At 41.2% G+C, this 19,642-nt stretch overlaps 1 protein-coding gene across 4 annotated transcripts in view; it reads right to left on the bottom strand.

The window, feature by feature from the left end:
- The window catches only part of ROR1 (receptor tyrosine kinase like orphan receptor 1), a 475,596-nt gene that overhangs the window by 31,833 nt on the left and 424,121 nt on the right, over positions 1–19,642 (bottom strand). For all 4 annotated transcript variants that reach the window (XM_053576765.1, XM_053576766.1, XM_053576768.1 and 1 more), the window contains 3 exons: positions 18,221–18,348; positions 15,587–15,904; positions 13,531–13,776 (listed from right to left, as the gene is read on the bottom strand). In XM_053576765.1, the coding sequence (XP_053432740.1) occupies positions 13,531–13,776; positions 15,587–15,904; positions 18,221–18,348 (692 nt within the window). The remainder of the gene's footprint in view (positions 1–13,530; positions 13,777–15,586; positions 15,905–18,220; positions 18,349–19,642) is intronic.

Below are 19,642 nucleotides of genomic sequence, written 5' to 3'. Positions count from 1 at the left end.
GTCTAATTACTAGTGATACTGAACACCTTTTCATATACTTCTTGGCCATTTGTATATATTTTTCAGAGAAATGTTTATTCTAATCCTTTGCCTACTTTTTAATCTGGCTAATCTTCATGTGCCAAAATTTATTTATTTATTTATTTTTTTGAGACAGAGCCTCAAGCTGTCACCCTGGGTAGAGTGCCATGGCATCACAGCTTACAGCAACCTCCAACTCCTGGGCTCAAGTGATTCTCTTGCCTCAGCCTTCCAAGTAGCTGGGACTATAGGCGCCCACCACAACACCCTGCTATTTTTTTTTGTTGTAGTTGTCATTGTTGTTTGGCAGGCCTGGGCTGGATTCAAACCTGCCAGCTCTGATGTATATGGCTGGCGCCTTGTGCCAAAATTTAATAGGTTGTATAAAATTAAATATTTCATTTTTGATGGGATTATTTTACAGTGGTAGACAAAGCACATTTAAACTTTAGCAAAACATCTGATCAAGGTGGACAAGATGGAGGTCTGGATAATAGCAATTAGATGGGTTTATAAGCCACCATCTACCTTTACTGAGTAATCAGCAAATCGCTGTCAAATTGTCTCTCTGCTTGAGAGAAGCTGCTTGTTTAACATTATCACCGATGATATGGTCCTCAAACTTGAAAGAGCCTGAATCTAGGAAAGGTACCTATCCGCAAAGTAAAACTTTAAAGGATCATTTTAAGCTAAATGAACCCAAACCAGCAATTTGAAATTTTACAAATAACTTATAGTTAAGTTAAAGACTTGCTTATAAAATCCATTAGAGAAACCTGCTAAATAATTATTAATGTAACCAAACAACAACAGCAAAAATAACAAGAAGAAAAGAAACCCACCAAAGAGAACTAAACCCACTGGACTCAGCAACAGCATGATGAAATTGCTCTAAAGGTATCTATGGCACTTGCAGCAAAACAACAGCCTTCACTGGCAGTACTAATGAACAAGAGCGTCATGGTCCTCTTCTATCTGCTCTGGTTAGAAAACACCGAAAGGTGCCTTCCATTCTAACAGCACATTTTAAAGAAGGATTTTGGAAGAGCAAGGAACATCCAGAGGAGGGGGAGATAGGAGTCAAAGGGAGGATGTGACAGACATCTTCAAATCTGCATGAGAAATCACCCCGAGGTTAAAAACTGGTCTATCTAGTCTATAGACCTGTTCTTTATTAGGGTTTTTAAAAAAATTAAATTAGTAGTCAACATTAAAAAAATCAGATTTCACATACAAGCTTTGGTCTCTAGCTTACAAAGCAGAACTTTTAAGCAGTGGAGACCACTCCATGACCACTTTGGAGAGGAACTATTTCCCTGTCTCTGGAGAGGTCTGGCAATGTTCAAGCAGAGGCTGGGTGACTTCTGTGGCTACTCCCAAGGTTCTCTGATTTTATAAACTGAGTTGGCATAACTTATTTAGGCCCCTCCTGAACGTTTGACTCTTACAAAAAACAATTCAAATTCAGTGATGACATTTTCCCTGAGTGTCCTTAGACCACTAGGCTCAGTTTCAGATGCCCCCTCCCTTCAGTACCAGCTCTATGCTGAAGCTAATCTCAATGGAAGGATCGGTGGGTTCCCTGGCCTGGACCCCTGGCCTCTAGTTAGGTTCTTCTACCAGTAGTCACAGGTAGGAGATGGAGGGCAAGAACAGAGTACAGAAGAACCTCTGTAAGTTGACCACCCATGGGAATGGGAGGAGCTGGTCACCATAAGGAACTGGGCCTATTGTACTGATGCGAACACGTGGTGCATGTCTGGTGTATGAACATTAGGGCACCTTCAGGAGGTGGTCAGCATAGGGAGGTGGCTGTATTATGTACTTGCTCTCTGGCTTCCTCTTTGCGGGTTGACAAAGACTGCTTCCCCTGCCAAAGGCCACAGTGTGCATGAAGCCCTCTCTGCAGTCTCAGCTGTCACTGCACCGACTGGTCTAGGTGGTGAGACTCCCCAAGCCTGCTAGCTTCTGGTCTTGCATTTATTATTATTGATTTCCCCTAATTCTGCCAACACTTTTCTTATAATTTCTTTATAAAATTCCCTTTAGTTAGTATGTTTCTTGTGCCATTTGTTTCTTACCAAAAATTTTGACTATAAAAAAATTTTGTTGTGAAGCTGATAGCAATAGTCATTGCGGTACTGTAAGAGAATTGTGTCAGCAAGGGGTATGTCAACAAGCTCTTCTTACTGGCATGGTCGTGACCCAGAGTGCGAAGAGCTTTCCAAAGAGCAGAGAAAGAAGCTTATACTCTGAGTGAATATCAGAGGTAAACTGAGTCTAAAAAAAAAAACACTTTGAGAGAAAAATATTTTATGGTTAAAAGTGTTTATGGAACATGACTTAGCCATAAGTTTTAGGTTACAGTTTTTCTTTACTTGGTTGAAAATGTATAAAGACTGAAAACTAAAGTACATCTTGAAAATCCCTGTGGCATAAAAATAACTCTTCTTTACGCTTCCAACTGTACAGGGCAGTGCTCTACCCCTTTCTCTTTTATTCCTCCCTACCATCCAATTCACTGTAATGTTCAATGTTAGTTTGAAGGAATGGCTGAAAGACAGATTGCCTTACAACAGGTCTTCTATGAAACAAGGGAGAAGGCTGCTGACAGAGTGAGTTAAAAACTGCAGTGTTTGCAATCTGGAAAACATCTGCCTTGCCCTGAACTGTAAACCACCCCGTTGTAGAAAATGGTTTGTGACAAAGCAGAGCCCAGGGCAGGTGTTTGAAAGATTCTGGGACAAGTTGAGGTTTTTCAGGCACAAAACTTGGGCAAAGTGACCTTTGGCAAATTGTTACAAGCAAGGACTTATAAGGAAATATACAAGCAATAAGCTTGTGTATATAGATATATAGATATGAAAACTCCAAATGGAGCCAAATGGGTAGTTTTTTCTTCTCAGTGGGTAGTCTTTGGTGAAGCTGGTATAGGAGTAAAAACAACCTGCAGCTTGAAAGTTCTGTTTATTTGGCAGAGGAGAACCCTTTACTCAGAGAAGAGAGAGATGCTCGGGTATGCCTGGGGGAAGACACATGGGACTTGGTCAAGAGTGAAATAAAGGGTCAGAGTTTGACTATCAAAACACAAATGCAATTGGGATTCTGCCTCCCCATACAAATTAAGAAAGAAACAGAGGATTTTAATTACTAGGAAAGAGAGAAAGAATGTAAGTCACTTGGTAGAATACAGCCAAAGAAAAATAGCCAGATCACTGCAAAAGGGGAAATTAACAGTTCCCAGAGCTCTGGCCCCTGAGCTGCACAGAGAAAGAAAGACTTTCTAGCAAAGTGGTTGTTCTGGGAGGTGTGCCCAACAGCCAGTTGGAAAGAACTTAGGGAAAATGCTTATTTTTCAGTTTAGTTTCTACCCAACCCCAGGTATTTAACTTGGAAGGTAGTCACAGTGACTAGACGTAAAGGCAGTGAACAAAGCTTTGCAGACAAGATCTCAGAGGAGACAGCCACCTTGGGAGACTGGAGACCTGAGGCTGCCAGAAAGCGAGGAGATAGGATTTGAAGGGGGAAGCGCAAATACCATGAGACCTGGGTCCAGCTGCTGGGGAGACTGGTCCATATCAAGGCTGAGTCTCGGTGGAACACCCTGGGTCTCTCGGAATAGATTGTGGGCACCATTCCTGTATCCCTGGAGCTGTGAATAATAAAACCAATGGCCAGAATCCCAAAGACCCAGAAAGATTATAATGTTCAAGGGTAAAGGCAAAATGATAAAGGAATGTTTATTCTTCTGAAATAATCTAGATTCTGTTCTTTCAGCAGTTATGGCATGGCAGAGGACTGGATCTGAAGTCCTAAGGACCTAGATTGAGTCTTGGCTTTAGTAGAAACAACGTCTCAGTTTCACCATCAGTAAAATGAAGATGTTACCTTTATCTTGTGGTTACTGTGAGAATTAAATTAATTCAACACATTTTATTGAGCATCAAATAAGTCCCAGGCAAGATGCTGTCGTAAAGAGTTTAGCACAGTATTCAAGAAGCAGCAGTCATCATTAAAAAGCAAAGCCTGGTGGCTCACACAAGTAACCCCAGCATTTTGGAAGGTCAAGGCTGGAGGATCATTTGAGGCCAGGAGTTTGAGACTAGCCTGAGCAATAACAAGACCCCTGTCTCTACCAAAAATAAAAACAATTAGCTGGGTGGAGCAGTGTACACTTATAGTTCCAGCTACTGAGAGGGCTGAGTGTGTGAGCTTAGGAGTTTGCGGCTGCCACTGCACCGTAGCCCAGGCAATAAAGTAAGAACCTGTCTTTAAAAAAAGCACATGATAGCAGACATAAGTGCTAGTAGCTAAATGAGCATATAAATAATGTGATTCATATTTTTTTCACCTGATTCTTCCACTAGATTGTAAGCTACACAAGGGCATGGTCTGATGGAGTTTGTTCAGAGTATGAAACATAGTAAAACCTCAACATATATTGGTTTCCGTGAGTGAATGAATAGATAATTAACCATTCTAATTTGTTAGATGCCTGGGACATGAAAGAAAAGACTGGAAGGATGAGAGGGTTAGGTCTTGCCCAAACTATCTTTTGCCCTTTATTTCACTTTCTCCAAGCACTTTCTGGGTATATACATATAGCCCTAGCCTAGCCAATTCCCCGAATTCATAACAGTCGTATTTGGTTGTACTTAATTTTCTATTTTGCCCTAGAGAGAAAGTTCACATATAAAACAATCTGTAGCAGACTATTCTCAAATGCCTTTATTATAGAAATACCACAAACATTCACATTTTCTATTTAATTAGACCTATACTTCTTTTAGACTTACTTAATTGAAATTAAAACAAAGTTATCATTAGGAAAATAAGAAACCCATGGAGATTTTGAATTCCTGAACTAAAGAATGCAAGAATATTCCCATGAGATCCCATCTCATTTGGGATGAAGACGGATTCATTTCAAATCTTTCACACTGGCTTACAACTCACTGTAAGATGAAAAGTTATTCTTAATGCCTGCCTCTACACACACACACACACAAACACGTATATAGTGAGATACACACATAATCAAAGCTGGTTAGAATCCAAGGTCCATTTTGTTTTTTTTTTAATTTGCCAACCCATCATTTTAATCAATCTTTTTTTTCTCATTTTAACATTTTTTGTTGTTGTTGTTTGGGATTCATTGAGGGTACAAAGAATTAGGTTATACTGATTGCAGTTATTAAAGTCCCTTTTATAATTGTGTCCCACCCCCAAGAGGTGTGTCATACCCTGTGAGTCCCCTCACTCTTTCTCCTCCCCTCTCCCCGATCCCTCATTCCCCCACTCCCCCACTTCGTATTAGATCATCTACTGCCTTCATGTTAGAACTGAGCACACTGGATTCTTGCTTCTCCATTCATGTGATGCTTTACTAAGAAGAATGTGTTCCACCTCCATCCAAGTTAATACAAAGATACAAAGTCTCCATCTTTTTTATTTTTTATTTACTTTTTTTGAGACAGTCTCACTTTGTCACCCCTGGTAGAGTACCATGGTGTCATAGCTCACAGCAACCTCAGACTCTTGGGCTCAAGCAATTCTCTTGCCTCAGCCTCCTGAGTAGCTGGGACTACGGGTGCCCATCATAACACCCGACAAGGTCTCGCTCTAGCTCAGGCTGATCTTGAACTCGTGAGTTTCAGCAATCCGCCTGCCTTGCCTCCTAGAGTGCTGGGATTACACGTGTGAGCCGCCACGCCTGGCCTAAGTCTCCATCTTTTTTATTTTATTTTTTAATGGGATTATGGGATTAATCAGAACCTTTATTTTATTATTATTTTTGGCCAGGGCTGGGTTTGAACCCGCCACCTCTGATATATGGGGCCAGCGCCCTACTCCTTGAGCCACAGGCGCTGCCCTTCCATCTTTTTTTAATGTCTGCATAGTATTCCATGGTGTATTTATACACACACTTATAACCAAGAATGTGAATCTATCCTTGGGTTGGTGGGCATTTAGATTGTTTCCACATTTTGCTGATTGTAAATTGAGATGCAATAAACAGTTTAGTGCAAATGTCCTTATGATAAAAGGATTTTTTTTTATTCTGGGTAGATGCCTAGTAATGGGTTTGCAGGATCAAATGGGAACTCTAATTTGAGTTGAGGATTCTCCAAAAAAGTTGTATTAGTTGGCAATCCCACCAGCAGTGTAAAAGTGTTCCCTTCTCTCCATATCCACACTAGCAACTGGAGCTTTGAGACTTCGTGATGTGGACCATTCTCACTGGGGTTAGGTGATACCTCAGGTTGGTCTTGATTTGCATTTCTCTCATAATCAGGGACAATGAGCAGTTTTTCAAATGTTCATTAGCTATTCATCTGTCTTGGTCAGAGAAGGTTCTGTTCATATCTTTTGGCCATAGGTACATGGGATTGTTTACTCTTGTTTTGTTGATTAACTTGAGTTCTCTGTAGATTCTAGTTGTCAAACCTTTGTCAGATTGATACCCTGCAAATGTTTTTCCCATTCTGAAGGTTGTCTTTTTCTTTACTTGTATCCTTAGCTGTGAAGAAGCTTTTCAGCTTAATTAAGTCCCATTTGTTAATTTTTGGTGTTATTGCAAAAGCTGCTGAAGTCTTTGTCATAAACTATTTCCCCAGTCTAACATCATCAAGAGTTTTTACCACACTTTCTTCTAGGATTTTTATCATTTTGTGTCTCAGATTTAAGTCTCTTATCCATCTTGAGTCAATTTTTCTAAGTGCTGAAATTTGCGGGTCAAGTTTCGATCTTTTACACGTGGTTATTTCTCCCAGCACCATTTGTTGAATAGGGATTCTTTCCTTCACTGTATGCTTTTGTTTGGTTTATCAAAGATAAGATATAAAATAGAGACTGGTTTCATCTCTTGGTTTTCTGTTCTGTTCCATATGTCTATTTTTCTATTTTTGTACCAATACCATGCTGTTTTGATTACTGTGACTTGTAATATAGCCTGAAGTCTGGTATGGTTATGCCTTTGGCTTTGTTTTTATTACTAAGAATAGCCTTAGCTATACAGGATTTTTTACTGGTTCCATACAAAATGAAGTACTATTTTTTTCAGTACTTCAAAATATGTTAATATTTTAATGGGGGGCATTGAGTCTGTATATTGCTTTGGGTAGAACAGACATTTCAACAATATTAATTTTTCCCAGCCAAGAGAATGGTATGTTCTTCCATTTGTTAGTGTTTTCTGTAATTTCTTTTCTTAGGGTTTCTTAATTCTCTTCGAAAGATCTTTCACCTCTTTTGTTAGGTATATTCCTAAGTATTTCATTTTCTTTGAAGTTAATGTGAAGGGAACAGTGTCCTTGATTTGCTTCTCAACTTGGCTGTTATTGATGTATACAAAGGCTACTGATTTATGGACATTGATTTTATACTCTGAGACACTGCTGTATTTCCTGATGACTTTCAAAAGCATTGTGGCTGAGTCTCTGGGGTTTTGTAAGTATAAAATCGTATCATCAGCAAAGAGGGAGAGTTTGATCTCCTCTGCCCCCATTTGGATCCCCTTTATTTCCATCTCTTCCTGACTGTATTGGCTACAACTTCCAGAACTATGTTGAATAATACTGGTGATAGTGGACATCCTTGTCTGGTTCTAGTTCTAAGCGTTTCGAAAAGCTTTGAGTTTTACACCATTCAGTATGATGTTAGCTGTGCGTTTGTCATAGATGGCTTCAATCAGCTTAAGAAACCTGCCACCTCTGCCTATTTCCTTCAGTGTTCTTATTAGAAAAGGATGCTGAATTTTGCCAGATTCTTTTTCTGCATCTATCCACAGGATCACATGGTCTTTGTTTTTGTTTCTATTGAGATGGTGCATTACATTTATGGAATTGCATATGTTAAACCAACCTTGCATCACTTGGATGAAGCCTACTTGATCGTGATGTATAATTTTCTTTAATGAATAGCTGCAATCTATTAGTGAATATTTTTGCATTGACATTCATTTGTGAAATTGGTCTGTAGTTGTTCTTTTTAGTTAGATCCTTTCCTGATTTTTGAATTAAGATGATGTTTTCTTCACAGAAGATGTTGAGGAAGGTTTCTTCCTTCTCAATGATTAGGATTAAGTTCTGTAGTACAGGTATAAGCTCATCTTTGAAGATGTGATAGAATTCTGGTGTGAAGCCATCTGGACCTGGGCTTTTTTTTGTTGGAAGCTCTTTTATTATTTCTGCAATCTCAGTGCTTGACACTGGTCTGTTCAAGAGATCTATTTCTTCCTGGTTAAGGCTAGAAAGATGGTGTGATTCCAGGGATTGGTCCATTTCCTCCACATTGTCACATTTCTGGGCATGAAGTTTATAGTAGTAGTCAGAAATAATCTCTTGCATCTCTGTGATATCAACTGTTATTTTCCCCTTTCATTTCAGATTGAGGTTATTAAAGATTTTGCTTTTCTATTTCTGGTTAATCTGGCCAATGGTTTATCAATTTTCTTTATCTTTTCAAAAAATCAATTTTGTTTCATTAATTTCTTGAATGATTCTTTTACTTTCAATTTCATTTATTTCTGATTTAATTTTGGTTATTTCTTTTCTTCTGCTAGCTTTGGGACTGGTTTGCTCTTCCTTTTCCATTTCTTTAAGATGATTTGTGAAGTTACTGATGTGCTGTTCTTCTCTTTTTCGGATACAGTTATCTAATGTGTTAAATTTTCCTCTAGAACTGCTTTTGTACCATCCCACAAGTTTTGGTAGCTTCTGTCTTCATTGTTGTTATGTTCAAGGAAGTTAATTTATTTCCTTTTTTATCTCTACCTTGACCCAAGTGTCATTCAGCATAAGCTTAATTTCCATGCCTTTGTGTGGGGATGACAATTTTTGTTGGAGTTAAGTTCCACCTTTATTGTGTTGTGGTCTGAGAAGATACAAGGTAAAATTTCAATACTTCTAAATTTTGTTCAGGTTTGATTTGTGTCCTAGGATATGGACTATTTTGGAGAATGTTCCATGGGCCAATAAGAAGAATGTATATTCTTTAGCTTTGGGATGGAGTGTTCTATATTCTATCAAGCACATTTGTTCTAGGGTCACTTTTAAGTCCCGTGTATCTTTGTTTAATTTCTGTTTAAAGGATCTGTCCAGCTGTGTAAGAGGAGTGTTAAAAGTCCCCTGTTATAGTGTTATGGGATATCATACTGCTCAGACTAATTAAAGTTTGTTTCAAGAATCTGGGAGCATTTAAGTTGGGCGCATAAATATTTAGAATTGAAATGTCTTCTTGTTATATTGTTCTCTTACCAATATGAAGTACCCATCTTTGTCTTTTTGACTTTAGTTGCTTTAAATCCACCTGTATCTGAAAATACGATTGCAACCCCTTTTATCTTCTGATTTCCATTTGCCTGAAAAAATGTCTATCCCTTAACCTTGAGTTTTGTTCTTCGAGGCTAAGTATGTTTCTTGCAGATAGCAAATAGATGGCTTGTGCTTTTTTATATAATCAGCCAGCCTGTGCCTCTTCAGTGGGGAATTCAAGCCATTAACATTTATTGAAGGAATTGGTAAGTGTGGTGGAGTTCTATTCATCTTATTTTGTGAAAGTCCATTGCTTTATCTTTTGTATCATTGTGGAAGCCAGGTTTTGTCCTTTTGTTTCTGGGTGTTTACTTTGCTGGTGGTCCATTGTGATGGTCAGTGTGTAGAAGAGGTCTAAGTATTTCCTGTAGAGCTGGTCGTCTTGTGGCAGAGTTCTCAATGTTTGCATATCAGTAAATGATTTGATTTCTCCATCAATTTTAAAGCTTAGCTTAGTAGGATATACAATTTTGAGCTGAAAACTGTCTTGTTTAAGTAGATTAAAGGTAGATGACCATTGTCTTCTGGCTTGAAAAGTTTCAATTTGAGAAGTCTGCAGTCACCCTAATGGATTTGCCCCTCTAGGTCAATTGGTGCTAACTCCTGGCAACTTGCAGATCTCCTCTTTTGTCTTGACTTTGGTCAGGTTCATGACAATGTGTCTTGGAGAAACTCTATTTGAGTTGAGATGACCTGGGGTCTGATATCCCTCTGAAAGGAGTGTGTCAGAATCTTTGGTGGTATTTGGGAAATTTTCAATGTCAATCTTCCCTTTTATTCACCCCATTTCCTTTCTCTTTTCTCTCTCTCTCTTTTTATTTTTTTTAATCTTTTATCCATTTTTGTGCTTCACTCTTCTTGTCATTTTAGTCCTTTACCAAAAGGACACTTCAACACCTTAGGTCAAGAGGCACAGTAACTTAAAGAGCAAGAGGAAGTGAAAGGAAAAAGTAGGGCAAGGAAACAGACAAACAAAACACTCATGAGGAAAAAACAGCAGAAAAATCCTGGCAAAATGAAAAACCAAACCAGAGCAACCCCTCCCCCACAAGGGATCACGAGGTAGCTACTGCAGAGGATTCCACCTATAAAGAAATGTTAGCAATCACAGAAGGGGAATTTAAAATATGGATTGTTGGACCTTTTCGCGTGGGCAAGGCCTACTTGAGGCCTAGAGGAACTTCCTAAGCCTGAGTCGAGTTGGTGCTATCCGTGCACTTCCGCATAGGAATGACTCACAAGACTCGACCTGAAACGGCCTCTGCCTGGACACAAGTGATGGGGTTAGATTTTATTGGCTTGAAGCCTGTCACCCCATTTTATGTACCCCCTCCTTCCTGCTCCCACCTCTTGCCCCCTAGCGGAAGTGTATAAAAATTGCAGCATGTTACAATAAAGTTGAGTCCCTGCTTCGACAGACTCCCAGCTCCGTGTGTCCCTGTTCGAGCCGCCGACACTCACCATCATGCTCAGCCCCTGGGACGAGATCGGGCTGGCCCCGATCTTCCCTCAATTGCAACTGCCGGAGGACCCGGCAATGGATGATAAAAACAATGAAGGAAATTGCTGAGAAAATGGAAAATAACCAAAAAGAAATTTAAAAACAGAATCAAATAAGAGATGAATTATATAAAGAATACAGAAAGGATAGAGCAGAGTTTAAGGAATTGAAGCAGTCAATCAGGGAACTTAAAAGATACAGTAGAAAGTATCAAGAACAGATTAGACCATGCAGAAGAGAGAATCTCAGAGGTAGAGGATAAAACTCCTGAGCTAACTCAAGCAGTTAAAGAGTCAGAAAAAAGAGACTGACTTAAAGAGAGAAAGCAGAACACTCACTGACAGAATTATGGGACTTCATGGTGCATTCAAACATATGAGTTATAGATATCCCAGAAGGTGAAGAAGCATACCCCAGAGGAAAGGAAGCCCTATTAGAGGTTATCCACTTCTTATTAACCATGTGACCTTGGACATATGTTATTCAATCTCTCCTAAGTCTCAGCTTTCTTTCTTGAGTGTAATAAACCCTTCTCATAAGTGTACAGAAGTGTGTTTGCATGAGATAATGCATAAAAGTCTCTTAGCATAGTTTTTGGCTCATTGTAAGCATACAATAAATGGTAATTACTGCTTAATGTTATTCTATAATATAGAAGAGAATTCCTCAACCCTGGCACTTTCAATACTTTGAACACGGTATTTGTGTGGGCTACTCTGGGCATTGTAGGGCTGGGCATCCTGGCTGTTAGCCAACAGAAGCCAGTAGCATTCCCAATCCTACTCAGTTGTGATAACCAAAATATTTTCAGCATTGACAAATGTTCCTTGGAAGGCAAAACTGCCCCTGGCTGAGAACTACAGGTGCAGAGCAAAGAGCTGTGGTCCCAGAGACACCTGGCTTCTATGAACTAATGTGTAATCCTAGGCGACTCCTCTCACTTCTCTGGGTCTTGGTTTTCACACATGATAAGACAGGGCTGGACATTCCTGGTTTATCTTTCATGGTTTTCACGAGGATGAAATGAGAAAAGAAAACCCTAACGCACTGAAGAAGTTATAAAAGTAGGATTCTGTTACGATTGTCTTGTTGGCAGTAGGGTGTTGGGGGCAGCTATGAGAAGCTCAGCAGCTTCTTGCTGATCACAGGTCAAGGCTTCCCTGCCCCTTTAGTGGATATATTTGTGGTTTGGATCAAAGAATTCAAGAGTAACTGTTTTCTTTCTAAATAAAATGGAAATTTTCTTTCTAAAAAAAATTCTTAGTAAAACTGCCTTGTCATCTCTAAATTTGTCTTTCAGATGACTTGAATTATCCAGTCCTTAGAATTTTAACTTTGACCTCTGCAGATATATTCAATTTCCTGCCTCCTCAGTCTCTCTCTTCAGATTTCTAGAAGGCCACTCACTCTCAGCATGGATAGACATGCTCCCACCAAGCTTGCCCCTCCTTTCGTCTTCTCCATGTCAGCATGAGGCAGTCTCATCGAGAGGTTCTGTGGCTGCATGCCTCACATTTGATCCACGGGTAAGCCTCATCATCTCCAGTTTCAAAATACATCCAGAACCTGCCTCCTTGTCATGCCCTCCTCCATCCCCCCTCCCGCCAAGGCCTCTTTGTCTCGCCCTGGATTGTCACAGCTGCCTCCTGAGTGGTCTCCTTGCTTCTGCTTCTACATCCTTCCTGCAGTCTAGTCTAGCAGCCAGAGTGACACTTTAGACATGTCAGTAACATCATGTCACCATCTGTTCAAAACACTCTTAACACTTCTCCAACTTGTCCTGGATGAAAGCTTAAGTCCTACAATGGCCTACAGGGCCCTACATGATGGGGTCTTGCTGCTTTTCTGACCTAATCTCTCCCCATCTCACTCTGTTCTAGCTCCAGTGGCTCCTGCTCCTTTGTGGGAGTGCTGTGCCTTCTCCTCCTTCAGTCCCTGCATCTCCCTGAGCCCAGATGAGTAAGTACTTAGCACACAGTGGGCATTCAACAAATGATGTTGGATGAATGGCTTGGCTAATCATCCAGCAAAAGACCTGTGTGACGTGGGTGTCCTGTTGCTTCTTATTGGTCCCCCTACCCACACTGTGACATCCTGAGTCTCCCACTACGTCTGAAAGACCCACTTGACATGACCTAGGAGAACTAGAATCAGGAAGATAAATCAGTTCTGAAAAAGTTTCAAATTCTGGGTTTCATCAACATTTTCATTCTCTTTTTCCTACCCTCCCAACATTCTCTAGAAAAAGGAACAAATTGACTCAGGAATTCCATTTTCTTCCTAGATGCCTATACACTTCTTCTGCAGTACGGATGGATGAGAAAAGGGTCCAGTTTACCTACTAGCTGCCCTGGATGACAGCTGCAGATTCATCCTGCAGTTCTAAGGGTACAGGGGGACACGAACCATTATGGGCAGTCTCCTCCTCCAGGGAAGGACGTGATACACTGTCTCACTGGTGCTCCAGCACTAGGCCATAGGAATAAAAGCAGCCCACTCCTCAACAGTGTGTGTTGGCACCTTACATGGTGTTTTGTGTAGAAATAGTAAGGGTCATCTACCCTAGAAATGGTCTGCGATCACATGAACACTATCAATCTTCTTTGCCCCTTATAGCATTCTTCTAAGTAAAGGGGATGGGGTAGGGATCTTTTAAAGGTGAATGAATACAAGAGGAAAATGACTTCTATTTACCACATGCTGGGATGTCACACAGATCAGACTTAAAGTTTTCATCCAAGGTGAAGCACCAGGGAGCTTCCTTCTGATTCCCCGGGTTGCGACAGTAGGAATGGCCTCCATTCAGCTCTGGGAAATGGATGGCAGTGAAGGTGTGTGTGTGAGGGTACTGGGAATTCCACGGCTGGCACTGTCGCCCTGATTTGGTCACACTGACGGTCCCTCGGTAGTCCACACCTGTGTTGTTATAACACTTGTGATCTGAAAAACAAAAACAAAAAGCCTAAACTATTAGAAAGAAAGAGAGGAGAAGCTGGAGCTCTAGCCAGCAGTTTCTGAAGGGAGGTGGGGAGAAGTGATTGACTCTGTGGCCAAGGCTTCCCTGCTACTCAGTGGCCATGAAGGGCAGTCTCCCTGATTGCTGGGCTTGGACCCAAGGTCTGCCTTGCAGTAACATTCCTGGGAGGATTTAAAGCTTATGTTTCAGGCGGAAAAAAATGTTTTCTGCAAGTACTTTTAACATTGGACACAGAAGAAATTGCTCGGGAGGCTGAGGCAAGAGAATCATGTAAGCCCAAGAGCTGGAGGTTGCTGTGAGCCATGTGACTCCACGGCACTCTACCGAGGGCAGTAAAGTGAGACTCTGTCTCTACAAAAAAAAAAAAAAAAACAAAAAAACAACTAGGGTGGAACTTGGGAGCACAGGAGTAATTTCCTAGTGAATGGTCCAAGGAAGGTTCAAGCCAAACTCTTGCATCTTCTCTGATAGCCTTAGACAAAAATCATGTGATGAACAATCTAGTTTGTAATTCATAGCCAATGCCTATTAGGGGTTGGGGTTTGGCTCTCTGGGCTTCTACTAGGAGTCAGGGCTGATGCTGTGGTCACCCTTGAGAAGCAGGCCCATCACTGCTTCAAGGGCTGCAGGTCAGAAACACTACAAGGAAGCTGGTGAGTTGAACTGGAAGAGTCTGGGGGATAACGATAATGGTAATGCTGATGCTGCTGAGCACCTACCAGGCACTAAGCACAGTTTTAAGCATCTTCGATACATCAATTTATTTAACAACAAAAAAAAATTATTTAACAAATAAAATAGTATTAACTACCAAAAGGAAACCAAAAACTTGCTAGTAAGATTAATTCTTGATAAAAGGGACACATATAGAAGAACAATCTTTTGCTTGGCGGTGTTGAGTGTGTAGAGGATAGGGGCAAACTCAGGTATTTATAAGACTGCGCTGCAATACATACTCTATAAAATCACCATTCGTGCATTTAATAGCACATTTGCAATGCGGTGCAGCCTTTGCCACTATTAGGGTCTAGAATACTTATGTCACCCCAAAAGCAAACCCCATATCCACTGCTCACTACCTTGCCCCAGTAATGACTCATTTCCTTTCTGTTTCTCTGGATCTGCCTGTTTGGATGTTCCACATGAGCAGAATCATAATGGCGTCTGGCTTCTTCCATACAGCATGTTTTCAAGGTTCATCAGGCTACAGCCATCTATCTGTATTTCCTTCCTTTTTTAGGGATAAATAACATTTCATTGTATAGCTGTGCCATAATTTATTTAGCATTTATCCAGTGATAGACGTTTGGACTGCTTCCACCTTTGGGCTACTGCAAACAGTGTTGTTTTAAACATTCTTCTCAGAGTTTTTGTTCGAACACATGTTTTCCAGTTCTTTTTTTTTTTTTTATTAAATCATAAGTGTATACAATGATATGATTATGGGGCATCATACACTCACTTCATAAACCATTATTCAGTTCTCAGGAAGAGAACTTTTGGGTCACATGGTAATTCTATGTTTAAGTTTTTGAGAAACCACCCCCCCACAGCTTGAAGAGAACCACACAAAACCCACCACTCTTGCCCAGACACAGGCTTTCCCCCTGGCAGGTGATCTGACTGACGGTGGAGCAATTGCTGTGGGTCAAGGTCTGGTGTTCACTGTGCCATGAGCTTGGTGGCCCTTGGAACAGCACAGAATGTCAGGGTTACTATTTACTCTTTAAAAACTTTTAATGGCAACCCCTTCTGGTGACGGCAACCACTCACTTTTATTTATTGGATCTGCCATGGGGATTCCTATCCGGATACAGTTTGCAGCCTCTGGACTCTCTGGCTGTGGAAGATCCTCACAATTGGGCAGTTTCAGCCTCATCAGAATCATGGGATTCGATCTTGCAAAAATGTATTCCGTTTGACACAGGACATTTTCTAGGATTTCACATTCATCGCGACACAAGTCTCGGGGCTTTGGGGCAGATGAGGAGTCGTCACAGTACGGGAAGGCGTAGTGGCACAGCGAAGGGATGGCAAACTGGGAACACTTATCCGATAAGTGACTGGACGTGCCGATCATAGTGAAGGCAGCTGGAAAACAAACACAGTTACTGACCCCCAGAGGCCAGGGCTTATCTCCTCCGGTGATCTAGTCGATAGACACCAGACACAAACACACGTGGGGAGGAATCTGCTGTGCTGAGGCAGAGAAGGCCAAGCGAAGGAGAGTCATTTCAGATGTCTAAGCAGCTTACTTGCGCTGGCTTGAAAAAAATCATTTTGACTACAAAGTCAAAAAACAGAATTAAATTATATATGTACCGTTTCCTAATAAAAAAATTAATTAGGTTAAAGTACAATATATTTTTCATTTTTTACTACGAGCAATAGAACTTCACGTTTCATCTGGTACTTTTTATTACTTTTGTGAAGCTTCTAAAACATTTGACAGCTGTGGGGCGGAACTTGCTTTATTGGGTGGCAGAGGCTGAGTGTGGGATTTAGTTCTGTGTCTTGTCGGGTGGCAGATGCTGAGTGTGGGATTTAGTTCTGTGTCTTGTCGGGTGGCAGATGCTGAGTGTGGGATTTAGTTCTGTGTCTTGTCGGGTGGCAGATGCTGAGTGTGGGATTTAGTTCTGTGTCTTGTCGGGTGGCAGATGCTGAGTGTGGGATTTAGTTCTGTGTCTTGTCGGGTGGCAGAGGCTGAGTGTGGGATTTAGTTCTGTGTCTTGTCAGGTGGCAAGAGTGCCCGGAGGACTTTGGGTAATTTGCTTAATTTCTTTGTGGCCTGCATACTTTCTACTCCATCTTCTGAAAATGAGGCAATTCACCTGGAGGTTCTCAGAGAGCACCGTGCAATTGTTCTGGGGTGGGTCATGGAATACTAGTGGTCCTTAGTCCCCTCTTGCCTGGTGGGCTTCATGCAGAGAGCGGACCAGCCTGCCTTGATACCTCCCTCTGCTGACAAGGAGATCGCACCTCCCTGGGTGCCTATGAGGCTGTTTATACACTGTTTCTCAAAGATGTTCTCAGCAAAGAACATCAAACTGTGAAGTATCAATAGTGTTTGAGAAACTAGGATTACACAGTCAAACGAGTTTGGGAAATGCTGGGTTAAACAAAGTTAAATGTATCTTTAAAAAAATAAAGCTGTATACTTTGCAGTAAGATGATGCCCACTGAAAATCTCCAAAAGAGAATTATTATAAATGGGTTACCAAATAAAATGTATGTCAAAATTCCCATTTATTTTTGTAAAAACTTAAGTTAAAAGTATATCAAAACCTTCTTATCCTAGGTCAAATGTTAGGTAAAAATGTGTCTCTAACAGATGCTCCCTATCTGTCTGCCTTCCACTCTTTGGAACTGCAGAGTCTCCTTCCTCTTGAAAGCCTGAGGGCTTTGGCAAATGGCAACTGCATCTTCCTAGCCTGGTTTCTCTTGATTACATCCATCCCTCCACTCAAGGCCTTCTCAGTCCTTCACGTTCCTCACAGGACACACATTCTGGGCTTTTTTGCTATTCTTTGCTCCTGACTTGGGTTTGTTCTGGCCTCTCCTAAATCCTAGGGTTGTCAGATAAATTGTAAGTCAACAGCTACATTTGAATTTCAGTAAAATTTGGGACATAATTATACAAAACAATAATCTGTTGTTTATCTGAAATTCAAATGTGGGAGCAACTTTATTGGAATCGCACGAACACAGTTTGAGAGGCCTGATAACCATGCCAACGGCAGGGGGCACAGGGCTGCAGCAGGCACCAGATCTAGGTGTGCAGAATCACCTGAGGTGGCCTACACTCCCCAACTTGTGTGCTAGAAAGGGCTTCACTATTAGATTTTCATGAAAAGGATACTTTTAATTAAGAAAAACAAAGGGTAAAGTATTGAAAGGTAAAGCAGAATGAGACCTACAGCCATCTTGCCTCATCACTCATGCTACTGGTAAAGAAAGATATTTTCCTGGAGGATGAGCCATTTCCCCGAAGTCACCATAATGACAGCCCTGGGATGAGTGTCCAGAATTCTAAACTCTAAATTTATTCTTTTCAGTCTGCAAGGGGTTGTTTCTAAACAGTAAGCTCTGTGAGGGCAGAGACGTAACTAGTCACTCACCACACCATCATCTCAGTTCCTGGCACGCTGAAAGCACTCAATACTATTTATTGAGTGTTTGAATGAATGTGAGACTTCTCAAAGCTTCCTTTTCCTCTAAGAGCAACCTTCTATAAATTATTTTAATGTAAATGCCAGAGCACAGAGATCATGTCTCCTGCTTCTTTATGATCCTGATCCCAGTTTCAATGCCCAGCCTAATGCTTTGTGGAGAGAGAAACACAATAAAGCTTTTGGTGAGAAAAACAGTTATTCAAGGGATAAATATAATTTAATTGGTGTGACCTACCTGTGATCTGATTTTCTATTTCCCCTTGCATGTGCAAAGACTCCATATAGACGGTGCGGTTGCCAATAAACCTCGCACATGCGATCCCTCTGTATGGCTGGCAGAATCCATCTTCTTCATACTCTTCTCTAAAAACAAAGCACAGACCCAAGTTGAGGCAGCGTGTCCAAACAGCACTAGTCTCCTCTGACAACGCGATGCCTAAACAGCCGCCAGGGGGCGAGTCAGGCACGTATACCAACCACCAGGCTAAGGAACTGGGCTTTTGCTCCACTCTTAAAACATTGCTTAAAACATCTGTTGGTCACATTGGTCAAGTTTCCCACACTTCCAGAAAAATCATCCTCAAGCACAAAATCATCCTTAAATATGGGAGAAAACGCTTTTATTTTCGCAGCTGGTGGTGGGCTGGAAGATGATGAAGTTACAAGACCAGAGAGGAAATGAGTTGGAAATCTGGGCACATGTTCTATGGATTTTTGTTATTTAAGTACAGATTATTTCTGCTTCATTTGCTACAAAGGTATGGGCACACTGACCACAAGATCCACTCCAACTGACACATCAACTAGGGGGCTCCCCTGAGTAAGAAACGGGGTACAGCTAGAAGCAGCCGGAGGGCAGCCCAGTCACTCCTCACTCCCTGGAGTCCTTTCTCTCTAGGCTGCACAACCAGGGCCAGGGCTGACTGTGAGTGGGGGAGTTCGAAATGAGTCACTAATCCAGGGAAATCTAGATAATGTCCATGGAGATTTTGCTTTCAGTCTGCTAAAATTTTAAGAAATAGTCTTATTAAAATGCTGCTGCTTCAAAATTATAACACCTAAAAGGGGCTGCTAGTAGATTTTACCTGGAAGACTAAGGGTTACCAGAAAGTGACACGATCAGTGACAGTGTGGCAAGTGAACAGGGCTAGAGACCTAAGGCTGGAGGTTAGGACCCATGACGGTAGGTTCAACTTGAAAGGACAGAGGCCATAACCTCCCCCAAGGGCTTAGGGTAAGCACCAGATGCCAAAGTGTGGAGCAGCCAGCTTCTTCTCAAAGGCAGACCACAGCCAGCATAGCCAAAGGCTGCCTGCCCTGTGAATGGGCTGACTTCTATCCTAGATGCCCCTCCTCAACATATAATCTCTATGGTTTCTTCTAAATTAAAATACCAGGATTATAGCAGAAGTCAGAAGAACAAAGTTCTCTTCCTGGGATTAACATCTGGACACCAGTAGGCAAGCTGTGTGAGCCCTCTGGGCCATGGTTTTGTGATTTGCAAGATGGACATGATAATTGACCTCTCCATCCTACAAGTGAAAAGTCATGACAATCCTATCACATAATGTCAAAAGCTTTTCAAATTCTAGAGATGTAAGATACAATTATTTGCTGGGTGCAGTCACTCACACCTGTAATCCTAGCTCTCAGGGAA

This window comes from Nycticebus coucang, chromosome 22 (genome assembly GCF_027406575.1).
Source record: "Nycticebus coucang isolate mNycCou1 chromosome 22, mNycCou1.pri, whole genome shotgun sequence".
NCBI classification, from domain to species: domain Eukaryota; kingdom Metazoa; phylum Chordata; class Mammalia; order Primates; family Lorisidae; genus Nycticebus; species Nycticebus coucang.
Note: the sequence above shows the minus strand (reverse complement) of the source record. Positions and strands in the feature narration are given on the sequence as shown.